This window comes from Pollachius pollachius (genome assembly GCF_949987615.1).
Source record: "Pollachius pollachius genome assembly, chromosome: 19".
Taxonomy (NCBI): Eukaryota; Metazoa; Chordata; class Actinopteri; order Gadiformes; family Gadidae; genus Pollachius; species Pollachius pollachius.
In genome coordinates this window covers 9,924,340-9,941,839 of record NC_136952.1, presented here as the reverse complement: position 1 = coordinate 9,941,839, position 17,500 = coordinate 9,924,340, and the positions used below count along the sequence as shown (strand labels likewise).

The following is a 17,500-nucleotide window of genomic DNA, read 5'->3' as shown; positions in this document are numbered from 1 at the left end:
GTGCCCCGTCCCCCCCTGCTCTCCCTCCACCAACAGGGTGTCCCAGCCCGTCTCTACTGTTTCTGCCGCCCCGGGCTGATGAATAATTACCCCACTTCGAGGTGCGTTCTGACTCCTCCTGTCGTGCCGGAGCGGCCGTGTCCCCTCACACACAGCCCTGGATCCGGCGGCCCCCCACTCTGTCAATTATTAAACAAGTCCCACTGTGTTTGTGTGTGTGTGTGTGTGTGTGTGTGTGTGTGTGTGTGTGTGTGTTCTTTTTTATTGTTTTTTCGTGTGTACTTAACAATTGGGACACAAGCAACCAAAAAAGGAGTGTGGTGTCATGGAGTGTGTGTGACGATAATGGAAGACTTTTTTTCATTTCTGGGGGAATGCTTTGTTTGTGTTTGCTTGTGTCACTTTTTCAATTGTGGCTTGCTTGACAGATGGATGGAGGTGTGTTTTTGTGTGTGTGGGTGTGTGTTAGTGTGTGTGTACGTCCAGTGTCTGTAATGAGGGGAGGTTAACAGGGACAGGTTCCTCATTAATTCATAAGGCAAACAGAAACTGTGCAGTGAATAGGAAAAGTGTACCATGATTTATTCAAAGATATTTGTTTCAGGTCGCGCGGGCTAATCTTTCATCGCATTATAAAGATGTTGTTGTTCTCCTTTTATCCCTTTCATCCCTTTCTCTTTCCCCTAACTCTGTCTCCTGACTATTTTCTCGGTCGTCCATACCTTCCCCCTTTGAAGTTGCTCAAATGTGATAATTTAGCATTTTGTCAGCAGATGCCAAAGTGATTATTGATTTTTTTTATTTTTTTTGCCGATCAGTGTTAGGGTTCTTGGTCAGGTATACCTACAGATCAACTGGGGATATTGTGTTTTAAATGCAGACTCTTAAGGCTTGGAGTCGAACTGAGAGAAAAAATTATGTACCCGGTTCAAACATTCAGAATACAAAACTTCAGCTACTTTCAACATTTAAAAAGTTCTTCCAATATGGAAAAGTGTGGTTTCATGGTTTTGTGTGTGTTGTTATTCAGTCTATCTCAGATTAAACAGTTTTGAGACTTGCATCGATTTCTACACTTTCCTCAGGGGCGGCCATTATTTTAAAATTCAGGGGACGGCGGTGCTCCTTCATCATGAATGAAAACTCCCTCCTCGAGCACTGATTGGTCCAATCGTCTTTACATTTTTGGTAAGAGGCTTTCAACGGGCCAGTGGCCCAGAATGTTCTGCAGGGAAACAGAATGTGGACTGGGCGAGACCTGGATGGTCGAAAAACTCAGCCAGCCCAGGGGCCCCCAGCAAGTCCAGGGGCCCTCAGCCATTCTAGGGGCCCTCAGCCAATCTAAGGGCCCTCAGCCAGTGAAGGGGCCCTCAGTCAATCCAGGGGACGTCAACCAGACCAGGTGCCCTCAGCATGTCCAGGGGCCCTCAGCAAGTCCAGGGTCTGTCAACCAGACCAGGGGCCCTCAGCAAATCCAGGGTCCGTCAACCAGACCAGGGGCCAACACTTCCTCCCAGAGAGGCAGCGTTGTGGGAGCCATCGGCTGCCAGAGCGTGCCTTTGCTGGCCAGACCAGCTCCAGTCCCCCCCTCCCGCCTCCCCACTTCCCCCTGGCCCTAGGGGCAGCCCAGGCCTTTCTTGTTTGGAAAACTGCACTCCTGCTTTTCATCCCACAGACGGAAAGTTTGAGTTGAACATGAATATGTCTTTCATCGTGTGTCAGGATAAATTATCGCCTCTCTTGAGGAAGGGCAGCGCTTTAAAGGAGCTTTCTCGCTGACAGAGAGGATGCGTGAAAAACTCCCAAAAGTTGAAACATACACACACACATAAACACCGATACACATTCACACACACGTCTGGAAAGATTCCCGCTGCCTAGAGTGAATAGCTAATCATACATGTGGCCAGTTGTACACAGAAGTGACATTTCAAAGAGTGGGCACTCTCTCTCCCTGGGTATAGTTTTTTTTGCCAAGAATGTATTTGATCGGGAAAAAAGCCTCGTGAGAATTCACATTTTTACTTTAACGGACAAACAGTGTTGCATTGTTTGTAGTGTTTCTTGCGATCCAGTGCAATGCCTGTGCTCTGCCACACACAGAAATGTCCATGCGTGAATGGAATTACATTAGAAGACTGGATGGAAGAACGGAAGAGAAAGAACGAGAGCTGGAGATGCCATTCATGGCTTCATAACATTTGTATGTTATGAAGGTCAAGGTTCAAGGTTACCATTATATTTCCCATCACCTGGGTTTCATTTGCTTGTTTTGTGACCAACCTTGAGTTAGTCATGTTGTTGTTTGGCATTTGTTTAGAAGCATATGACTACTGTTAAGATACAACATTATTAGTATTTGATTATTCACTTGGAGACATGAAACTGTTTGGTATTTAAAAAGTAAAAAAGAAAAATAAACCCTTTGAAACTCAAAAACAAGCTCTTAAACACTTTCTGCACATTAAAGTCATTCCTTTGGGATTCTTGTGGGGTGGATTGTGGTGGAGTGGAGCGTGTCTGCTGGGTGTATTTGCTCAGACTAGGTCCTGGGATTAAGGGCTTCTCCTGTGGGATCCAGGGAAAACACAGGTCTGATCCCCGCGCCATGTCCCCCTCGGTGGACGCATGCTCCGACGCCCACCCAGACACCCGCGTACTCACACCAAGAAACTCACACCCAGCCCTACTGTGCTCTGAGTGTTGTTTTCCTGTGACTTGGAATACATGTGTTTGGGTGTACCTGTTTGTGTGTGTTTCACAGGTGTACAATGCGGCCAAACATGCACAAGCACAAACACCTCCATGGATGCGTTGAAGAGATGTTTTTTTTTCCCAAAGACACAGTTTGTCACATCAGTCTACAGCCCTACACGTACTGTAGCTAGGTGGTGTGCGTGTGTGTGTGTGTGTGTGTGTGTGTGTGTGTGTGTGTGTGTGTGTGTGTGTGAGAGAGATGTGTGTGTGCCAAGATCAGGGCAGAGCTTGGTGGCTTAGTCAGGGCTCAGAAGAGTCGGGGGTCCGGTGGATGGCGCGGAGGGGACTTAATCGTACACAGGTGACTTCACCCGGGACCTTATGTACATGGATTCCATGGCACGCATGCCCCCTCCCCCGCCACCAAAAACAGACGCGGACACACGCAAAGACCCACACAGGGCCTCCACACACACCACACCCCACACAGATGCACACACACAGAGTGAAAGGCCCACTGTGGGATGTAAATGCGAATGGATGGGCATAAACTGGAGCAATGATGAAATATGGAATATAAACAATTGGTTTGTGTGTTAGTGTGTGTGTGCGTGTCTGTGCATATGTGTTAGCCAGTAAGCTTGTGAGCAGATTATAAAAATGATGAAAGCGAGATGACTGACTTCCAAGAAACTCCATCTGTCTTCCTACAGCTTAAAGAAAAAAAAAACATGTTGAAAGCAAAGAAAGAAAACACAGAAACAAACCGCGTGCAGGTTAGACCAAGCTCACGCTCCATGCGCGTCCACGCCGTTCTGATATAGAGCCCAATGCCGTCTGACAGCGCGGCGCCTGTGTGTTCGCCGTTCCAACAGAGCAGATGTTTCACTTCCTCCCCTCTGCCGTTCCGCTGCCCTTCAGAGACCCAGACGGGGAGAACGGACGCAAAAGAGCCGTCCCCGTTCGTTACTCCATTCAACTCCACAGAGTGTAGGCGGAGGGGCTCAGGGAGGAACAGCAAACAAACGTCTCAACGCTGATGGACTTTGTCAACAAACACAACGTCCACATTTAAGCGAGCGGGGTGGGGGGGGGGTATTTGGGGTCCCTTGGGGGCCCTTCTCAAGACTCCCCTTGCTCGCTGGAAGTCTAAGCTGTCTGCACAGATACGCTTGTCTGGCTTAGAAGACTCCGGTGTCTAACAAATGTCCCGCATACTCATTACTGCTCCTCGTACTAAAGGGTGCCAGTCACTTAGAGCGCCCCGAGCCGTTTCCTGAGCTACGTCCCTCGACTCGCATGCTAGCTGATGACAGTCGGGCTGACTTGGGAAGAGAAAAACAGTAGTCTTTATGGGTTGGTGGAAATGGAATAAATAGACAATGTTGTTGTCAGTCGAGCAGGGCGCTGCTAGTAAGTAAGTACTTAAGACATCAAATATGTAGTTTTCATAGTATTGAGAGAACCATAAGCTATCGAGATATGAACTGATTCTATAGTAGCATGTTAGTTGACCACACGGTGGTGTCTCCACACATTAGGTGGCGTTACCTACCTCAGTGTTCAAATGTTGTCTTGTACTGCGTCGTCATCGTCATTTATAGCAAAACATCCCAACATGGACTGTGTTACACTGCCGAGGGACAAGAAAGTGCCACTGCTGAGCTTTATAGTTCAACCTCGCCCTCATCAAAACTATATTAATTTAAAAGTGCACACTACGATACACTTTTCCCTACATATTCAAGCATCCATGGCATGAGCCGAATAACAAAACCACACCAAATTTCTTACATTTACACTTTCTTACACCCTTTTAACTCTTCATGAGTCCAAAAATAAAGCTGTCAGGCTGAAGGCACGGTTTTAAGATGTGATGTCACTGAGGTTGAGCAGAGACAGGCAGTTCGAATATGAGAAGGGGTCCTAGGAGATACAGGCAGTAGCAAGTGTATTTATCTGTAGTAAGTCGATCATGCGAGAAGAATGAGCATGTCAGCGCCTTTGATGCCCACCCTCCCTTTACTTTGCAGATCAGTATCCTGTTACGCTGTATGAATGGAATGACCATAGCATGAAATTATATATATTTTTTCCATTACGCCATCACAGAGACAAGGCAAAGAAACACGCAAGTAAAAAGTGCACAACATTTACATAACAGTATACTTTATATATATTTTTCAATCATTGAAATTCCAACAGGTTTTTAAATTAGGTTGACAACAATCAACAACGAAAAAATATATAACGTAATAACAACGATGAACACTGAGGGCAACCCCCCCAAAAAAACAGCAACGTTAAGAACCCCAAAGAAACCGAAACAAAACACTGATGGTTTTTCGAGTCTCTTTGACGGACATCTGCTTTGGGAGAAGGCGGCACGCAGCACTCGCCGATATAAATGGAAAACACAACACGGCCATTGTTGGCCCCCGTCTCGTGGTCTCTGAACAGAGCCCCTGTATACACATCGCCTCGGGGCCGAGGAAGCCCAATGACATCAAGTGTATTTAGTTCACAAGGAGGCATGCGTGGAGAGAAATGTGAGTCCCCCAGTCTGGCGGGAGGATCCTCCTTCAGGGAGTCTTTACTGTACAGCAGCAGCAGCAGCGCGGCTGGTGGCTTGGATCCCTGTGACCACTGTCTGTGCCTTTACACGTAATGAAGTGAATTGTGGGTAAAAACCCTCCCTCAAACTGATGAATTCTGACAGCGGTGGAAATGGAGAGGGCTGGACGGAGGCAAGGGCGGGAAATGTTTCTTGTAGCGAGTTTGTATATTATAATGGGCAGGAAAGAAATTTATATTGGACAAAAGAAAATACATAGAATAGACGCTATTCATCAAAAATAAACGTATGAATACATTAATTATAACATGGTAATATATATATCGGTGAGTTAGTCAAAATATCGTGTAACTTCTATAAATACATTTAAAAAATAAATGTTTCATTTTATTATACAATCAAACAAACGCATTTCGAAAACCGCTTGCTATGCTTTAGATATGGCATTTAATCGCACAGTAAGGCCTTTTTAATCTCGGCGTCCCAGACGATGCAATTACTATAAACTTCATAGAGATGAGAGCCGCACACCGTAATCCATGTATAACAGCTCTGAACCACTTGCCTTTTTGAAATTACAGTGACGTATCATCCTGCACCTTTAAACTAGTAAAACACAGACTCAAATGTTATGTTTGCGTTAGCACTGATGATGGATCATTACGTCGTAGGATGGAAAGAAATTGCATATCTTTTTGTGTCAAAAAGGGGGCAGATTACGCCCCATTTTGTTTCTCACAAATACATATTGCTTCGGCTTAGGGCTTCGGCGGGGCCATAGCGGTCTCAGTGTCACTGAGAACCCAAGAAAGAGGCACTTTTTAGTCAGTCATCCCAGCCGAATATCCGGCCGGTCATCTGGTAGAACTTCATGTTGAAGGGCCGGTAGAAGTCCCGTAGCCTCTGAACCACCTCAGGGTTAATGTTGGGGTGGGTCCGTCCTTTGGTTTTCCCCAGGCAGTGCGGCTTACTGCTGCCCTCGGCCTTCTTCAGACAGGGGAAGCCCTTGGTCTGGTTGAAGTAAAAGTGTTTGTCCGTGATGATCCTCTTGAGTCCCAGGAAGTCCTGCACGCGGCCCAGCTCCCCGGCCGGGTCGGTGATGAGCCGCTCGCCGCTCACAAACAGGATCTGGCCCATGGGGAAGTACTGCAGCCAGTTGTCCAGGTGCTTGGCGTAGATCCCTATCTGGATGGCGCTCCACGAGGTGTCGATGAGGCCCGTGGTTCTGTTCTTGAAGGTGAGGCTCTCGAAGGAGGGGATGTCGGGCTTCTTGGACAGGGTCTGGGTGTAGTCGGAGATGGCCCTGGTGACGGGGTCCCGCACCACCACGATCAGTTTGGTGTCCCGGGACATGGCGGAGATCCGGGCCGGGGCCTCTCGGGTCACAAAGTAGCTGGGGGTCTTCTCCATGGTGATCTGGCCCTCCAGGGTCTTGGGCATCAGTTCTCTGCGGCGAGGAGGAGGAGAGGAGGAGAGCATGAGGGTACTGTTTCATTGATTTGTTTTAATATAAAAATCAAGGCTCAATGAATTATCCTCACTCTGCCTGAAATGTATCATCCGTTCAAGAATAACATTAATGATATGTATTGGGTGTCAGAATTTCCAAAACCCCATGAAGTTCTAGCGGATATTATCCAACACTGTGTTCCTGTGTCATATGCGTGTAGAGTCTTGCTGCTCTATCTTCTGCTGAGGGCAAAAGGGGACCATCCAGATGCCACCATAAGTGGTGCTTAATGTAGCCCAAGGGCTCTTGGAGGGAAGGACGTCCCCTGAGTGTGATTGAAAGTGAGGATTTCTCACTCTTCAATCTGTCTCAATGCCCACTGTGGGAAGGCATTCCTCCATTGCCGGTTGTAAAACACACATAAGACACATGAGCTGAACACCTATTATCTTATATAATAGGCAATGTCAAATTGTCTAACTAACTATAGTTTAGGATATTATTTGGAAAGTCTGTGTATTTGGGCTGTGATAGCTCCCGAAGATCTTGCTGAGTGCCAGGTATGTAATGGCAAGCTATAATTAGCAAAAAGCTATAAAAAATAACTACTTTTACAAGACAAAGCTAGATAACACGTGAAAACGCAGGAAATTAATCCCTTGCTCATAAATCCCATCTCAAATATTTACCTTGGAAAACAATCCCCTAATATGGGCGGCCGTGTTCTTATTTTATTTTTGTCATTGAATAACAGCAAGAAGCAAGAGAATCCAGTCGGCCATGACACCTCCCTCCACTCACTCTCTTTGGCTCATCACAGGTGCCGGCTGTCACAGGACAGTGACCTGGACCAAAGTGGGTAAAAGCTTGTGATGAATGATTAATCACTCCTTCTCTTTCTCTCTCTCTCTGTCTCTCTGCCATTTAGAGCCTCTACAGACTACAAGTTTAAAATTCATCAAAGTACAGAATGCAAGTCTCAATTATTCATCTTCAACTCGGCTGGAGCTGCTCCGAAGCCCAAAGTGGCGCAGACAAAGTGGTCCGGGCTACTCCCTGGGTAGACACCGGGTCAGTCTACTCCCTGGATACAGGGTCTTGAACTGCTTTTTCTAAAAGTGTGGGGCAAAGGGTTTAACACTTAATTTTAGAGTAGTTTAAAGAATATATCAAAAACTAAAGAAATCTCACAAACTGAATCTTTCCTTCCTGTCTTTTTGGTTTGGGCCACCGTTTTTCTGCATTTCTAACAGACTGGTAAAGGACCATGCTCCGCTTAGCATGCACTCAGCTAGATGAGACAGACACAATGGAGATTGTTGCTGATCCCAGAGTTTACACACAAACACACACAGACACACAAACACACAGTGAACTACACCAGCTGTCACTCTCCATGTAATGGCTGGTCTCATCCATAGTGCTAACACTTGCTCAAATCAACTTCAACAGAAAACAAAGACACAAACACACAATGTCCTGCAGAACAAATTTGAAAAGAGACATAAAACACTATAGTATCAGAGTAATTGGTTTGCTATAGGTAATGGTGTTCATTTTAGTATGTAATAGTGAGGGCTAACCTTAACCCAGACCTTACTAAAATAAAATAAGGCAAAGTTCAGTGATTAGAAATAACAAAAAGGGTTAAGGTTAACCCTCACCCTTTTAATAAAAAAATGAAAACTATAATACTAACTAATAATAAACTGGTAAATAATGTATACATCAATTGCTTAGTCAGAATGAACACCATTAGTAAATCATAGACCATCGGTTAACCGTTCATTAACTGTCTAGATAATTGCTAGTTAAGGTTTATCACAGCATTTACTAATGCTATTTAATCGTTCATTATTTTACCCTTATGTGAAGTGTTCCCATCCCAGTGTAGACCACAAGGTCACCTCAGAGGATGGCGACACAGCAAGGAAGGAAGCGTTTTGATGAGGAGGAAACGAGCAACACAGGCGCACTCACTTCCTTCCTCCTGCAACATTGGCTAGTCGATACATCATTGACCTCCCCATCCACTCAGAAAACTCTAGCCCAAGGGACTCCGGCAAGGTCCACTGCCATCCGTTTCTCTCTTATTAGACCACGTCATTGTTGAACGCTTGATTCTGATTGGTTAATTACGTTCCAAGGGTACATATTCTTTTTCAACCACGGAAAATCTTGGCCAAATCAATTTTCGACCAATCCAACATCAAAACCTACGGTCAAATACGGCTATCGACCACATGTTTCCTTGACATCGCAAAAACAATATGCTCAATGCACTGTGGAAGAATATGTGAATTTCAGCTGTTTCACTGGGACAAGCAGAATTAACACTATTAGTTACATAATGCCCTGTACATTAAACCTATGAGGTAATCTGCGAACATGAGACCAAAAACAAGTGGTGTCAAGCTGTATTCAATCCAAGGCCATGTGTAGGAGAGTAGGAGTGCATTATTGGATTAGAGAAACTAAGCCGATTGGTCAATTAAAACAAAAGGCTGGCGGTCAGGAGACAGATCATTGATCGCTGATGGATCACCGACGGTGGTAGCTGTCTTTCGCGTGTCTCACTGCTTGTCGACGACATGCCAGGCACTAACCACAGGGTGAATACAGAGCAAGGACAGCAGATGCAGCTGTAGGATGAAAGAAATAAGGTGGGCTTCCTCTTCGTCATGAAGGAAACATGAGTTTGTTTCTAAAGGTAACATTCATATTTAATAACCTGCATCTTGCTTGTGGTGTGTCAATGCACCACACTGGTTTGGTGTTGCTAAGGCACTTTCACTATGAACTGCAATAGAGGTTTGATTGTGTGTGTGTGTGTGTGTGTGTGTGTGAGCGACAGTGAGAGAGAGAGAGAGAATGTATGTGTGTACGTGTGAGTGTGTGTGTGTTTACGTAGGAGGGGCCTGGTGGCCAGAATGAACCTATCACTGTTTGGATACATTGAGGAAGTAACTGAGGCATGATGTTTGTAAAGGAAACTTTAATTACTTTTCAAAGAATGTTTTCATGACCCTTAGTACTTTGCACATGTGCAGCATTAGTCCCGGTCGATGTTTTGATATTAAATTTACACAGGATTCGCAAATGTTTGGCAAGAAAAATGAGTTTTGTCTGTATATTGATTGAGCCTACTGTTTGTATAGCTTTTCAGGACAAAAAATTAGAATTATAACAATATTGAATGCTTAAGACAAGCACACTGCAGGGAGAGGATGAGATGCTAGGGTTAAACCGTGACCTCATTGCAGTACAGGTCTCCTATTGGCTAATGCCAGGTCGGACCTGGCAACGGATCGAGGGGAAGCAAAACTAGGGAGGTTTTCGCTGTAAACATTAAAACGTTTTTTTTCCGTTGTCCCGCAAAACAGCATGTGGTGTGCTCTCAAATTAAACTTTATCGGCAGAATAGGTGATGTAAGAGACGACAAAGTCTTTCCAAGTGCCTCAAGATTTACTGCCGGTTCCCAGCGGCCGGCTTTGATGGCGTCTCCGGGATGGTAAAATATGACTCTCGGGAGGCAGCAGATGCGAGGACTAGAGAGCACCAGGGCTCGAGTCGAAGGAACTGCACTCAGATTCAAATCAGATGTACGTAACCAAAGACCCACAGCACATACACCCTAGACCTACTTTTTTAATTAACGACGAAAAGAAAACGAAAATAACATTCTTGCCCTAAATTTTGCATAAAATGGAAAAACCGAAAATTAATTAAGGTGACAAGGGAATGTATGACACAGCAAAGAAACCAGCCAGCGGATGAGACGATGATCTACGTGTATCCGACAGGAAATGGTGAATCCATCAGGATTTGGGCAACACTCCCGTGGTCCTATCCCAGCGTGCCAGGGCCTTATAGGAGTGACTCTATCCCCCGTTAACACACACATCCGACACGGCAGTGGAGTGGCTGTACCGACTCAATATGTCCTTTGTGTGCCAGCCTATAAAGTGACCACTTTAAGACCATGATGCATCACTGCATCTCGCTTGCCAACTGCATATGTTTCTGACTCGAAATAAAAACCTAAAAAACAACTCATATTCCATGGCCTTTCCCCTGTCACATGCCGAGAGCACGAGCGCGTGTGCCTCTCTCCCTCCAACTTTTTACATGGAAACCTAGTGTAAGTTCCCCTTCCATAGGGATGGCATAGGACTGATGGCCAATTTGAAGGGCCATGAAACATGAATTACGGCACGAGGAAAGAAAACAAACCGAAAGACTTACAAGCGACCGGCTCCGAACCCAGGCCGCGTCCTGCCTGTTAGCCTAACTAGAGGCTTGGCAGAGGGCCACAGCCTGCCAACGGACAGGGAATTGTTCAAACTCAGAGGCAAGTGGGCATGAGGGCTGACCGGGGCCTACACCCCCCCACCCAATCACCCCCCCGCCCCCACCCGGGAAGCCTTTGATTCATTGGAAGCCGTCTGGTGGGGAGTCGGGCCGGACATAAATACGGTCCCGCTGTGTTCTCCCCCGCCGTGGACACTAGATAATAATCTTGTAATTGACTCGATATTTCTGCTGCTGGCGAGAGGAACGCGTGGACCGGCACGGCTCTTGTTGGCCCTGGCTCAGCAGACATTTTCCAGGTCAGTGGACAAGGGCGGAGGTCACAGAGAGAGAGACAAGGAGAGGGAGAGAGCGAGAGAGAGAGACGGAGAGAGAGCGCGAGTGATTTAGAGGAATGGCTTCTGTATGGTAAAGGGAAGGCCTAATCCTCTGGAGGTTTACAGCCCCTGTCGCTCCCACTTGGAACAACAACCTCAACCTTTTTTCTTCAAACAACTGCCCTGCGGGCTGCAATAGCCAGGGGCGATGGATTGCACTATGGGATGCGATACATGATCTGAAGACATTTTTGTATTTGGTGCTAATGAATGACAAAATGTGTGTGCGATGTATCCGCTCTCTCAAATCCCTTTTGGTCTCACAAATCAGACTCTGGATGAGTCATCTAAAGGAGAATCCTGGCGTAATGAAACAGGAATCAAGGCGTAACACGTTTTCGTTTTTCGTTTTCCTCCCCCCAGAAGTTCTGCTATAACATCTTAGGGCGGCTGGAACCGAGATTACCCCCCTTTTAATCACCCCGGCTTTAATGTGCAAAGGACTAGAAAAGTAGGTCTTAGTAGGAGCGGAGAACCGCTCCAGGCTGACACGGTCGCTGGTGAGAGGTCTGGTTCACTGGAGCTCATAGATTACAGGTGAGAGCTTCCAGTGGTCATGAACTATGCGCTCACTTCCGTGCACCCATGTCCCCCCGGTGACCCGACCGCCGCCACCTCAGCATTAAGTCCTCACGGCTCAGACCTCCAGTGTATTACGCCTTGCCTGCTTCCCCCCCCCCCATCTCATCCAGCGGCACTTACTTTGGTCCGCGCTCTTCATCTGGAACACTATTTCCCCTCCTCACCCGCACCCCACTACTCTGGACAGCGAGTCAATCGTGGACGAACGCAATGTCGGTTGTTATGGCTTTGATCACGTACAATAGGTTTGGACGGCAGGGTTGAGAATCATCTGCGATAGACTGCTTTTGAACAGGGCTGGAATGCTTTATAGGACAGCCATGCTTTAATATAGAAATATAGGACAGCGGAAAGCTTGAGTGGAGGAGGAACAGCGATTTCATAATCCTGTCTAACATAAGCCATACTTTACATCAAACTAGATATTGGGCCGCTGACGAGTTGACAGAAATAAGGAGCCGGAACCGTTTTGAGGGTCTCAACGGGAATCCACTATTCCAGTGTGTATTTGCGGCGTCCGTGGTGGGAGAGATGCATGGGAACCGTTCTGGGATAGGAAGCAATTTGGAAAGGGACACAATTAGGAGATAAGAGGCTGTCATCCGCAGGACTACCATGGAAAGACGCCGGCCGGAGCCCGGGTCTTCCTCTTGGGAACGACGAGGGTTTGATAAGGAGTAAGTGGGGCCAGACAGGAGCCCTGTGGTTCACAGGGATGTGGGAGGAGGAGGAGGAGGAGGAGGAGGAGGAGGAGGAGGAGGAGGAGGAAGGGGGAGGGGGAGGGCGGCGGTAACTCAGATTTAAAGTGCTGTTGCTGTCAATAGTGACAAGAACTATGAATGAGTGTCAATTTGGAGAGGGGGAGTACGGACCAAAGAATGAAAAAGGCTTCCTGAGAATGAGGAGGGTGAAGTATAGTTAAACAATGTGATGTTGAAGGGTTTTTATAAGCCTGTGGCCCAAAGAGCATGAACACATTTAGAACATTAAATAAATAAGTAATTTGAGTTTTACGTTTTGCGATGCGCCATGTTGCTGCAGGCAATCATGTCATGATTTGTATCCATCACTTGTAAATCATAACCGTTCCAAGTTATAAATGCCTAAATACTATTGTATGCTCTTCATTTATTCATCTTTTTCGGAAAAATGTCACGACCAAAAAAAAAAAAAAAAAGCACCAACAAATAACATGTAATCAATTCAAATGTAAATTAACCATTGTCCTTTCACACACACACACACACACACACACACACACACACACACACACACACACACACACACACACACACACACACGGACACTTCCCATAGAACAACCATAATGCAATTTCTGTGAAACATTTATAGAGTGAGCTTTGCAGTATGTTCTTATAAATATATCAGCAGTATTTTAAGTAGACTTTTATCTTTTCTCTCGAAGCACCGAGTCGTTATTGCATAAGGGGGGGGTGGGATAAGGGGGGGATAAGACTTATCTTTGTGGCAACCTGCTGGTGAATTATTCAACCTCGCTAACAGTGTCGAGAGAGAGAGAGAGAGAGAGAGAGAGAGAGAGAGAGAGAGAGAGAGAGAGAGAGAGATTGTGGGAGACACGCGAGCTGCCATAGAAAGCCCAACACCACTTTAAACATGGACTTGTAGTCACCTTACTTACTGGCCAGGTCCACATACCAGATGAGAGAGTGCGGAGAAGGGAGTGGAGCCAAGAGGAGTTCGAGAGGAGAGGAGTGGGAGCGGAGAGAAGAGGAGATGGAGAGGAGAGGAGTGGGAGTGGAGGGAAGAGGAGAGGAGAGGAGAGGAGTGGGAGAGGAGAGGAGAGGAGAGGAGTGGGAGAGGAGAGGAGAGGAGAGAGGACTGGGAGTGGAGAGAAGAGGAGATGGAGAGGAGAGGAGTGGGAGTGGAGAGAAGAGGAGAGGACTGGGAGTGGAGAGGAGAGGAGAGGACTGGGAGTGGAGAGGAGAGGGGAGGAGAGGAGAGGAGTGGGAGAGGAGAGGAGAGGAGAGGGAGTGGAGAGGAGAGGAGAGGACTGGGAGTGGAGAGGAGAGGGGAGGAGAGGAGAGGAGTGGGAGAGGAGAGGAGAGGAGAGGGAGTGGAGAGGAGAGGAGAGGACTGGGAGTGGAGAGGAGAGGAGATGGAGAGGAGAAGGGAGGAGAGGAGAGGGAGTGGAGAGGAGAGGATAGAGGAAGAAGGGGTGGAAAATGACAGGGGGAGAAAAGGGAGAGGGAGAGAAGGAGAGAAGGGTAGAGAGAGTAAGGGACGGGAAGATAAGAGGATATGCAACGGGAAATACAAGGCAGTGGTCAAAATATCGAAAGACAGACTGATGCATAAAGAAAATAGGCTACCACATGGTCTTGCATTTTCAATTCTTTCTAAGGCCATGGTGACCACAACCCCAGGAAATAAACCTAATGTGTCCGTGTGCATGCGTGCATGCGTCCGTGTGTGTGTCCGTGTGTCAGCACCTGGGATCTTTGTGCACATTCGGCACATAAGTGTGCTCTCAGACACGGCAGCACACATTACTTTTTTATATTTCTCTGACCCACTTGTTCTAGGTTAAAGGAGAGGTTTCAGGCAGAGATGAGGGGGGAATGCCACTTCAGTTGGCTGGGCATTTGGCTCAGTTGGCGCTCTGCTATTTTTCTTTCTGCCAACTCAGTTTTCTGTGAGGACTAAACAGCCTCGGGGAGATAAGACACCTAAAACTCTTGGCTTAATACCCCCCAGCTCATTTTCAAGGTGTTGTGTTTCCTCATCGTCAGCTTATATGTGTTGGGGGGGCTTCATTAAGAACATTCACCGAGGCTTAAGTGGCTCTTTATCTTGGCTCTCAAGGTTCTGGTATTAAAAAAATGTTTAAGTTCCACCTTATATGGGATTGAAATCTGATTTAGAAAAAATAGAACAAAAAAAACGCATAAGCCTATAATATTAAGTGTTAGATATAAAGTCAGCAGTAATACGGATGATTTAGTGGGGGGAGGCTGTTCTGCCAGGAGGGGTTTGGGTGGGGTGTCTTTTGGACCATTGCCATGGTGATTGTTGAGCTGCTAAAATATTCTATACATACATTATCGTCTCGAATTCACCACGTCGTAAACTGTCACTTAAAAGAAAATCTGATTCAAGCCAAATTTCTGCCAGCATGGTTTCCAACAATTCTCTGGAGCTGAAGAAGGGATAACTCTGAAAAAAAGACACAAAAACGGCTTCCTGAATATCGGGGCTAGCGCAGGGTAAGAGATTAGCCTCGTCTATAACTAACAGTTTCAAAGACTCGGAAGAGAATTTCTTAAGTACAAATCCATAAACCGACCGGCTGGCAAAAAAGACAATCCCAAACTGCTTGAGCCCGCACACACCAGACACACACATGTAGGCACGCACACACTTTGTGCGGAATGTAAGTGTTCATGGTGATTATTGATTTGGCTTCAAATATCCAATTTAAAAATGTCCCTGCTATAGTCGGTTTTATGATGATAACGTTTTCTGCTTTTTACCTCTCTTACTTTTGTGATTTCAATCTGAAAACAGCTCAGGGTTGACGAGTTGTTCGGTCGGAGGATCAGTTTCAGAGCATTGAATTGTGTTGCAGGTCATCCATAGTGCTCCAGATGAGTCCTTTCCACACGTTATTAATATGTTTTAATTGTTCTCTGCCCCAGTGAACATTAACTGTGTTACAGTCTCGTATTGTGTGTTAGGAGTTCATAAAGAACTTCAAGTAGGATATCAATGTATGTTAAAAAAGAGAGTTGTGTGTGTGTTGAAAATGCCTATTTCTATGGCAAATAAAAATAATATTGATTGTTCAATTTTACACTAGGTTATGTCTGTTGGCGTAATGTTGGTGTAAGAATGCTATATGACTGTAGATTGACAATTAACCAGACATAAGACAGCAGGGTTACAATGAGCATTAAAAAGCAGCCAATAATAATCCACAAATCCTTCAGAAATGAAGGTAAGTATAATCTTATACAGTGATAAAAATACATTCAAATTACATTCCCACCAAAGAAAGAAAGAAATACTTTGTCAGTTTGAAGTTAAAAAAGGCAAAAGTTGATTTTAGCTTAGCTTTTGAAGCACTCTGACTGCAAACCACCAGGGGCTTTTCTAAAATAGAACTGAAGTGAAAACTGTCCATAGTTGGGCTTGAAAGCTTGTGTGAAGAATGCATAATACAGAGGTATAGAATAGAAAAAGAATATCTGAGACATAGGCCAGAACTTTCTTTAGGGCTGCATCGCTGTATAGCTAGCTTTAGATTTATGGGGTTTTATCAAAGGTTTGCCGGACCAACAGCTATTTGTAAAATGATATTCCCATGTAAAATAAGTTGTAATATTTGAGTAGTCAAGAAGTTTACAATGTCATGACCAGCAGGGGACATGCAATTCAGCTGGGCAAAAAAGTTAACATGATAACATACAGACGACCTTGGAAGACGAACTATGGTGTCTGTGTCAGATCAAAGACACAGAGAGAGAGAGAGAGAGAGAGAGAGAGAGAGAGAGAGAGAGAGAGAGAGAGAGAGAGAGAGAGAGAGAGCAACACACAGAGTCACTGGAAGAGATGGATTAGGCAAGAGGAGGAGCTGGTTGTCATGAGCCTAGCATCAGGAGGAGAGCAGTGTCAAGGGTCTCAAAGTGATTACATCGACTCCATGCCTCTTCCTCACTCGCTCCATACCTGGGACGAGCAGCAGCTCCTCTTGCTCCTCATCCTCACTCCTCATTTTTAAACCGTCTCCCTGCAGAATATTTAATGTAAGAGTGAATCTCTCTCTCCCTCACCTTCTCGTGCATTTATTTGATTTCTCTGCTCCTTCTCCTTCTACAATTCATTGGTTTGTCTCATTGTCTCCTTCTTTAAAGATGTCCTTTACTTTCCTTCCCTCCCTCCCTCCCTCCCTCCCTCCCTCCCTCCCTCCCTACCTCTCAAGGTCCTGCTGGGTGCAGAATATAAAGCGGCTGGCATCATCTCAATGCTAACCCCCCCCCTAACCCCCCCAGTCCCACACACTTCCCCATGGGCCTAACAGAACCCCCCCTCTGCTGTCCTGCCACAGGACAAGTATCAAAGTCTGTGTGTGTGTGTGTGTGTGTGTGTGTGTGTATATGTTTGTGTGTATATGTTTTTATGTGTGTGCGTGTGTGTGTGTGTGTGTGTGTTTGCGTGTGTGCGTGGTGCATACCATGAATAAAATCATCCTTTTATCGCCTCTCTTTTACGTGGACTCAGTACATTACAGTCTCAGTAACTCTGGGTTTAATACATTCTGCTCCCTTTTACTCACACTCTTTAGTGTATATATTTGATAGGATCTTACTTTTCATTTATTCCTAACATTATGGAGAACCGATGGCGCCTATAACAAGTCACTAACATGATTGAATGCTCACCAAGGATTACAATAAAATGTGGAGGAGGAGGAGAAGGCAGGATGGAGGGCGGGTTGAACCACGGGCAGTCCAACGCGCCATTTCCATT

At 45.9% G+C, this 17,500-nt stretch overlaps 1 protein-coding gene across 1 annotated transcript in view; it reads right to left on the bottom strand.

Annotated features, from left to right (window-relative positions):
• Nucleotides 1-5,888: 5,888 nt before the first annotated feature.
• Nucleotides 5,889-17,500, bottom strand: part of LOC307090554 (heparan sulfate glucosamine 3-O-sulfotransferase 3A1-like) — a gene marked incomplete at its 5' end in the record, with an annotated part of 29,176 nt that continues 17,564 nt past the window's right edge. The window contains one exon of the mRNA XM_079757267.1: nucleotides 5,889-6,719. Within this exon, the coding sequence (XP_079613393.1) occupies nucleotides 6,098-6,719 (622 nt within the window). The 3' untranslated portion in view covers nucleotides 5,889-6,097. The remainder of the gene's footprint in view (nucleotides 6,720-17,500) is intronic.